At 34.0% G+C, this 9,327-nt stretch overlaps 1 protein-coding gene across 1 annotated transcript in view; it reads left to right on the forward strand.

Annotated features, from left to right (window-relative positions):
* Window positions 1-9,327, forward strand: part of arhgef3 (Rho guanine nucleotide exchange factor (GEF) 3) — a 34,836-nt gene that overhangs the window by 16,453 nt on the left and 9,056 nt on the right. Inside the window, exons 3-4 of the mRNA XM_059330304.1 lie at window positions 7,049-7,156; window positions 8,332-8,640. Coding sequence (XP_059186287.1) covers window positions 7,049-7,156; window positions 8,332-8,640 — 417 coding nt within the window. The remainder of the gene's footprint in view (window positions 1-7,048; window positions 7,157-8,331; window positions 8,641-9,327) is intronic.

Consider the following 9,327-nt stretch of genomic DNA (forward strand, 5'->3'; position numbering starts at 1 on the left):
CACTTTTGGATAATTAAACATGCCCCTGAAAAAACAAACATAACAGAAGGGCTAAATAACAAGAAATAGTGAACAAGCAATATTAACAAGGAATATATTAGAATAAACAATTTAAACACAAAGAAATATAAAAATATTTAACAATATTTATAATATAGACCGACTCAACAGTTAACATTTCTCAGAGTTTGTGCATGTTGCAAAATATAAATACAGATAGATACAGATGTGGCTTTAATAGGACAATTTCTCTTAATAATATCGGTCAATTAATATATCAACCTGGCTCTAAAACGGTTTATTTATTTTTTGATGAACTTGTTGGATCACAGTCAAGTTTTGTGATAGTTTCACTTAATATTTTTGCATTTACTGAAGGATTTCTGTTGTTATTTTAGTCAGTTTGTTCCATTGACGTACAGCTCGGACATTATCCGTTCTTTCATACTGTCAAACCTTTCTGAGATCTCACCGCTGTATAAACGGTATATGGTGGTATTTGTTTTTGTATATATCTCCAACACAGTAATAAACTGTAATACTATAATACTATAATACCACACAAACCTAATGGACATTACTCTCAGAGTTCTGTTACCTCAAATCCTTTATCTGCTGAGATGCCACGAACATAAAAAACACACTTGAAAATTTTAATTCAGTGTGCTTGTAAGAGCCGCTATAAACTCTCCACTGGGCTTAATCCTAGATTTTATTCTTCCGTTTCTTCCATGTTTTTTTTCGGTCAACTACTCCTCCCAGAGTTTTGGTCTCACATACACTAAAAAGGTATCAAATGGACCGGCTCAGCCATGATAAGTGTGCTATGACTTTTCTAAGGGTTTCGACAAACGGTTTTCAAATTATTCGGCAAAAACACGGCAAAAAATCCCCCCAATGTAACCCTATGGAGAGGCTAGAGTGGTGACATCATCTCTAGAGTGTAGAGGGAGAGAAAAATTGTCTAAAAATACATTTGTAAACTGCGCTGGAGGGCACAGATACCACTCTACATAAATATACATAAAAATAATTTATAGATATAAACGTAGTAAAATGTGTCTTGTCCCTCACATTGGTGTGGTAAAGCTGTCAGAGTTCTAGTTTGGGCGTAGGACCACAGATGATCCACCAACACCACCCACAGCCTCATAGACCTCCATGGGAAAAAGGAGGGAACATTTCTGGAGGAAAGCAGAGCTACCAGTTTCTTCTGATCGCTCTAAAAAAACTATTTCTTAATTTTTCTTCACAAAACACATATGTAGACGTTCAGGAAGAACTGAGGATGCTCAAAGTGAAGTCGGATCAATGATCGGAGCTACGGGTTGGACTAAAATGCTTTCTGTTTGAGGGGAACTTTTTAGCTGTTTTCCTGTCTATCTCATTGGTGTCAAATTCCACAGCTGCAGTTGATTTCAGTTGATTGCTCTGCTCTGATTGGTGGACACCACCTGGCCCTGGTTGCTTAGCTACGTATTTATGTGTAGACGTTCAGGAAGAACTGAGGATGCTCAGAGTGAAGTCAGATCAATGATAGGAGCTACGGTTTGGACTAAAACGCTTTCTGTTCCTGGGGAACTTTTTGCTATTTTTCTCTCTCGGTGTCAAATGTCACAGGAGCAGTTGATTGCAGTTGATTGCTCTGCTCTGATTGGTGGACGCCACACAGACAGTCAGACAGACAGAAACTGAAACACAAGAACCGTAGAAATTATTTTTACTGAATCAATTAAATCTATTATGTAAGTTTATTCGTTTGAGTACACCACTAATGTTCTCTGTCATCATTTATAAATATAATATTCATACAGAGGGTCACCTGACTGACGGCCTCTGGGATGTTTATAAAAACAAACAGAGCTGTTTGTCCGCGGGGACTGTTTGTTTACTGCGACTGTAAATAAACTTTAGAAGCCTCGGGCCTCGTGTCGGAGCCTCATGATGTTTTTAATGTTTCCTCTGTGACCTGATGCCTCCAGAATGACACGTAGCGTTTCAACTTTTTCTGATCTGATGGAATGATTGACGAGACAACAGGACAACATGTAAACAACAACAGGACAACATGTAAACAACAACAGGACGACGTGTAAACAACAACAGAACAACGTGTAAACCTGGTGAAGTTTAGAGAACGATAACACATCGGGAAAACTCAGCTTCATCTTTTAAATCTCACTTTTTATGTTGTTTACTACATTTCACAGCAGCATTTGTACTTTTAATATCTACAGGAAAATATTTTCACCTTTCTTTTTTTAAGTGTTTTTGTTTTGTGTTTGTAGCTCTCTTTGGTTTACTGTTAAGACCTTGTAACCTTGTTTCCAAAGTTGCTATACAAATAATTAGTTATTATTATTTGTTGTCATGGTGACAATAATAAACACTTGGTCACAGTCAGAACACGGAGTCCCAAACTTTTACATGCCAACGCCTCTATTTTTGTCCTTAAAAACCAGTTAACATTACAAAACAACTACTGAATACTTTGCTTGCTTTTATAACTGTGTTGTGGTTTAACTCCTTATCGTTCTGCTCCTTTTTATAGAGAGTTAGGGCTTATAGTCAGTGGATGTTTAGGGGGAGATAGCAGGTCAACAGAGATAGACGTGATGACATCATCTGAAAGCTGAGAACCTGAAGATTAATCTGAGATGAAGCTCAGCACTGTGAGTCAAGTTGTTCTGGTCATAATTCTGGCATAAAATGACTTAATTAATCAATTAATTAGACATATTATGGTGTGAAAAGACATGAAAAGCATCATGACAAAGAGCAGAAATACAAACTAAAAAAGGATCTTTTGAATTTCTATTAAAACAAAAAAAACAGCTTAAATATAATAAAAAATATATAAAAAATTAAGAGTAAAGGTTAGTTATGTGGTTAAAATGTTAAATAAATGTATTTAAATAGTAAAGTAAATGGCAGCTGTAAACAGGTGAGTCTTATTTTTAAATACATTTTAAACATCACTGAGTTGGGAACAGCCACAGTCACGGTTAAAAAAATAAGTTAAAAAATTAAAAATCCCCTAATTGTCAGTCAGAAAAGAGTTTGTGTGGATTCAGATGATAATAATCAGTTTAGACACCACACTGTAAAACACAACTTGTTGTTTCAACTTAAATATTTGAGTGTCGATGCTGCAAAATAATTTTATGACAAAACAAGAAAGACAATGAAGTTAACTCAAATAAAACTTATTATTTGACTCAATATTTTAAGTCAAAATGACTATTTGCACCAATCTTTGTTGTATTACAGAGGAAAAATGAATTATTACACACGTTTCTAGGGCAGCTCTAGTTTTTTTTCTTCTTCTTTTTAATTAAACTCAGTCTGCTGTGATTATATAATTAGTCTGTTGATTATTATTGATCTTTGTCAGATTGAATCAGCTGAAGCTTCGTCACACACACAAACTGTTTCAACGAGTCCGATGGAAACTTCTCAAGACTGAAGCAAATAAACTGATTATTTATCATCCTGGCTAAAGAAAACACACTGATTTAATATCAAAAACTTTATTGCAGACTCCAACGTCTGAATAGACATAAAATCACATACAGTACATAAAACAGACAGACAGTGTAAAGGCGTTAGAACACCTAATATTAAAACAAGTGCTTGTGCAAATTCAATAAAAAGCATCTAGTGAATAATAGCAGTAAAGGGCCTATATATAGGCATATAAAAATAATTTAATGTCATAGTGTAACTAATGTTTACAAGCTTTAAGCTTTATGTTTCTGTTTCCTCTTTACTGTTGATTTGAAGAAAACAGTTTGTTTTGGTCAAATCTGAAAGATCAGTTGATTTGAGGTTTGAACTTGAAGTTGAAAATCTTTCTGGGACTTCAGAGCAATTTAAAAAAAAAAAAAAAAACCTGTGGAGGTCGATTTATTTTTGGTCCACTGGTTCCTGTTGTTGATGGAAACAGAGTCGATGGTTCCTGTGTTCCAGTTCCACACTTATTGATTTACTGTAAGTCTGAATACAGACAGCAGCCTGGTGGCATTTACACACAGAACCACTCGATACTCTGTGTGTGTGTGTGTGTGTGTGTGTGTGTGTGTGTGTGTGTGTGTGTGTTCTTGTACTTCCTACATAGTGAGGACCGGGACATGTTTTTAACCAACAAAGAGAGGACATTTTGGCCGGTCCTCACTTCTTTAAAGGCTTTTTGAGCTTCAAAAAATGATATTTAACTGAAACTGTATTGTGTGGTTCCAAAACTAACTAAAACTAACTAAAATTATAGTGAAAATGTCCTTCGTTTTCATCTCTGTCAACCTTTTTAAAACATAATGAAGATGGATCAGACAAAGGAAATAAAGGCAAAATTTACTGTGACCTCTTTTAATCTCCCACCCAACAAATACCTCATTACAAAACACTACAACTAATAAAAACTAGACTAAAACTAAAGCATTTAAAATAAATAAATACTAAACTAAAACTAGCAAACTCACTCTAAAAACAAATTAAAACTAACTGAATTTGAAAACAAAAATTCACAACAAAATTAAAACTAAAACTAATGAAAAATCCAAAACTATTATAACCTTGATAGGGAATTCACTGTTCCAATGAGGGTCCTCACAAAGATAGAGGTACAAGAATGTGTGTGTGTGTGTGTGTGTGTGTGTGTGTGTGTGTGTGTGTGTGTGTGTGTGTGTGTGTGTGTGTGTCTGAGAGGAAAGGACTTTGAGTCACTCTATTGTTTAAGCTGTCGTTCATTAACAATACAGTGTAAACTTTCCCGCAAACACACACACACACACACACACACACACACACACTGATGTTTAAGAGCTCCGACTAGACGACAGGAGTCAGACTCGGCGGACAAGTCGTCCCAAAAACATTTCCTCTATTTACTCATTGGTCCAGTCACAGAAAACACTTTATATTGCATCATTTCATGGACTAATTCATTTATAAAGGAAACGTTCTCCAGTGAGAAGATCTGCAGATTTTCCTGTTTTGTAAACTGAATATTTGTGACTCAGAGCTGCAGAGATTGCATGTTAGGAAGCAAAACCAGACTCAGGAAACATGATCAAGTTTCCCACCCAAAAAGCTGTCTACAAAAACATAAAGAGATAACTGCGCCGATGTGTACAGCAGCTTGCAAAAGTCTTCATCCCTCTTGGATGTTTCACCCTTTTGTTGCTTTTACACATGAAATCCATGTCGATATAATTTGGCCTTTAAAAAAAATAATTTCCAAAAATCCCTCTTTAATATCAGAGTGAAAACAGATTTTTACAAAATAGTATCAATTAATTAAAAATATATAAGGTAAAAAAAAAAGATTGAATAAGTGTTCATTTAAAGTAAATGACCTGATTCAACAGAGTCACAGTTAGTAAACGGAGATCACCTGAGTACAGCTGATGTGTGACATGTGGTTTTAGTATAAAAACATGTGTCTGTACCAAGGTTATAATAGTTTTGGATTTTTCATTAGTTTTAGTTTTAATTTCGTTGTGAATTTTTGTTTTCAAATTCAGTTAGTTTTAGTTAGTTTTTAGAGTGAGTTTTCTAGTTTTAGTTTAGTTTTTATTTTTTGAAAATGCTTAGTTTTAGTTTAGTTTTTATTAGTTTTAGTGTTAGTTTTAGTTTTTTTGTAATGGGCTATGTGTTGGGTGCGACATTCAAAGTGGTCATAATAAATTTAGCCTTTATTTCCTTTGGTTTATCCATCTCAGCCTCAATAAGGTTATTAACTCTTACAGTTCTGAGTGTTTTGTATTTTGGTTCTAGTGTAAACATCCCAGTCTCAGTAAACATATTCACCATGTGTTGCATGTTCAAATAGAAACACTGAATTATGAATGAAAAAAGTTGACAAAAACAAAAACTAAGGACATTTTCACTATAATTTTAGTTAGTTTTAGTTAGTTTTATAACCACACAATACAGTTTCAGTTAGTTATTGTTTTTTTAAAAACTCTAGTTTTTATTTTTATTTCAGTTAACGAAAAAAAAAAATCAATTCTAGTTTTCGTTATTTCGTTAGTTTTCGTTAACTATAATAACTTTGGTCTGGAGCTCCAGTCTCTGGTTCATCACTATTCCTGCTACAACTGCAACTTGAAGACAAAAGAACACTTCTAGTAACTCAGAGAAAAGATCATTGAACAGTAGAAGTCAGGAGACTTTCACTGGACATCCCACAGAGTTCAGTTAAACCATCATTAAGTAATGGAAGCAGTATGGACCTTGTTTAAATCTGCTTAGTCCTCACAAACTGAGTGACCGGACAAGATGACCCACCAACACCACCCACAGCCTCATAGACCTCTATGGGAAAAAGGAGGGAACATTTCTGGAGGAAACCAGAGCTACCAGTTTCTTCTGATCGCTCTAAAAAGACAATTTCTTCATTTTTCTTCACAAAACACATATGTAGACGTTCAGGAAGAACTGAGGATGCTCAAAGTGAAGAACTGAGGATGCTCAAAGTGAAGAACTGAGGACGCTCAAAGTGAAGAACTGAGGATGCTCAAAGTGAAGAACTGAGGATGCTCAAAGTGAAGAACTGAGGACGCTCAGAGTGAAGAACTGAGGATGCTCAAAGTGAAGAACTGAGGATGCTCAAAGTGAAGAACTGAGGATGCTCAAAGTGAAGTCGGATCAATGATAGGAGCTATGGTTTGGACTAAAATGTTTTCTGTTCGAGAGAAACTTTTAGCTGTTTTCTTGTCTATCTCATTGGCGTCAAATTCCACAGCTGCAGTTGATTTCCGTTGATTGCTCTGCTCTGATTGGTGGACGCCACCTGGCCCTGGTTGCTTAGCTACCAAAGCCATCCAATAATCAATGGGAGAAAGTCACTGGCCAGAGTCAAGCACACTCAAAATTTCTTGATACATTTTCTAGTTTTTAATGCTGTGTGGTAACATTTTTGATCTGAACTTTTGTTTCTCCATCAGCTGCAGGCTGCTGATTGTGCTGCAGACATGTTTTAATGTGATCCACCTCTGGTAGTTGTAGGTTGTAGTTGTAGTTTGATGAGTTTGTCTTGTCTCCTCAGGAGCCCGGCACCAAGCGCAGTAAACTGGTTTCCAGGGTGACGTCTCTGGCCGCCCTGCTGCCGCCCGTCAAAACCGCCCCGCTGAAGAGGATCGGAGAGACGCTGCAGGTGAAGATCAGCCAATCACAACGCAGATTATACATTTAAAGAACACTTCACAGCCAAAATGATACTTTTGATAATAACCAAAATCATTATCAAGAAAACCATGGAAAATGTCTAGAGGACCTAACACTGAGCCCTGAGGCACACCTTCAACCGATTTTGTTTATTGATAATAAACAATTTATAATAAACAAAATCATTATCAATAATAAACAAAATCATTATCAATAAAACCATGTTAAATGTCTAGATATCAGCTCTTAAATTAAACTCTTATCAGATATTTTTGTTGTTATCATTATAGTTGTCCAAACAAATGAACCTTTAGTTGAACCAGACATTAAAATGAACAATAAACTGAAGAAAACAAGGAGGTATAATAATGTTTTTCACAAATTTTATCCATGTTACTGAAAAATAAACACTAGACTTATTCCTGAATAATAAGTAATCCTTTAGATTAATGTTGCGACCTCCTGTTTTACTGATTTTGTTTGTTAGTTTGGCCCGGATGCTGAAAATAAAACCAAAGATATTGCTGACAACAGCAGTAAAATATCTACAATAAATGTTGATATTATCCTATTAACAGTTCTGTATTTTATAATAATTAAAATGTATTATTTCACCATTTTTGTGTCTCTGCAGCGCTAATTTAACATGGTTTTATTGATAATGATTTTGGTTATTATCAACAATGTTTCCATGACTGTAGATGTAAAAATGACACAAAATGACAAAAAATAGATGTAAAAATGACCAAAAAATTACACAAAATTACCGAAATATACACAATTTGACCAAAAAAGACACAAAATGACAAAAAAAATACAGTCATGGAAAAAATTCTTAGACCATAGTTTTCTCTTATATCTTGTTTATTTTAATGTCTGCTACAACTAAAGGTACAATTTACAAATTTTATCCATGTTACTGAAATATAAACACTAGATTTATTCCTGAATAATAAGTAATCCTTTAGATCAATGTTACGACCTCCTGTTTTACTGATTTTGTTTCTCTGTTTGTTAGTTTGGCCCGGATGCTAAAAATAAAACCAAAAATATTGCTGACAACAGCAGTAAAATATCTACAATAAATATTGATATTATCCTGTTTACAGTTTTGTATTTTATAATAATTAAACGTATTATTTCACCATCTGTGTGTCTCTGCAGCGATCCATCAGTTTCCGTAATGAGACTCAGACGGAGCGAGCAGCTCCTCCTCCTCCCTTCTCCTCCTCCTCCTCCTCCTCTTCCTCCTCCACGATGAAGACACGTGTTATCTCAGCGACCGTCTCCAACCCTTCCTCCTCATCCTCCTCCTCCTCCTCCTCCTCCTCTTCCTCCATGACGGCCATGCGGGGCTCCTCGGCCTCGGCGCCCGCCGCCAAACGGCGTGACAGTAAACTGTGGAGCGAAACGTTCGACGTCCGACTCGGAGCGACGCAGACGCTGAGCGCCAAAGAGATCAAACGCCAAGAGGTGAGAGGCTTGTTTTGTTTTGTTTTGTTTTGTTTTGTTTTGTTTTGTTTTGTTTTGTTTTATTTTGTTTTATTTTATTTTATTTTATTTTATTTTATTTTATTTTATTTTATTTTATTTTATTTTATTTTATTTTATTTTATTTTGTTTTGTTTTGTTTTGTTTTGTTTTGTTTTGTTCTGTTTTGTTTTGTTTGACTTTGTTTTGTTTATTTTGTTTTGTTTTGTTTTGTTTTGTTTTGTTTTGTTTTGTTTTATTACAAGAAATAAACATTTAAATGTTAATTTCACCCAGTTTTAGAATGTTCAAAACCACATGAAATACAAACTGTTCCGCCAACAAACAATACATAAATACAAAAATAAAATAATATTAATGATAATAATTCTAAAATGTTTTAAAAATAAATTACAGTAGTAGTAATAATAATAACAACAAATAATAATAATAACAATAAAAATAAAAATAAAAATAACAGTAATAATAATAATAACAATATTAATAATAATAATAATAATATAACAATAATAATAATAATAACAAAAATATTATTTTTATTTTTATTTTATTGTCATTTGTATAAGTAATATATATATATATATATATATATATATATATATATATATATATATATATATATATATAAGTAAGTAATAAAAATAAATTAATATACTTTTTAATTTAATT

The sequence above is a fragment of the Centropristis striata genome, chromosome 3, assembly GCF_030273125.1.
Source record: "Centropristis striata isolate RG_2023a ecotype Rhode Island chromosome 3, C.striata_1.0, whole genome shotgun sequence".
NCBI classification, from domain to species: domain Eukaryota; kingdom Metazoa; phylum Chordata; class Actinopteri; order Perciformes; family Serranidae; genus Centropristis; species Centropristis striata.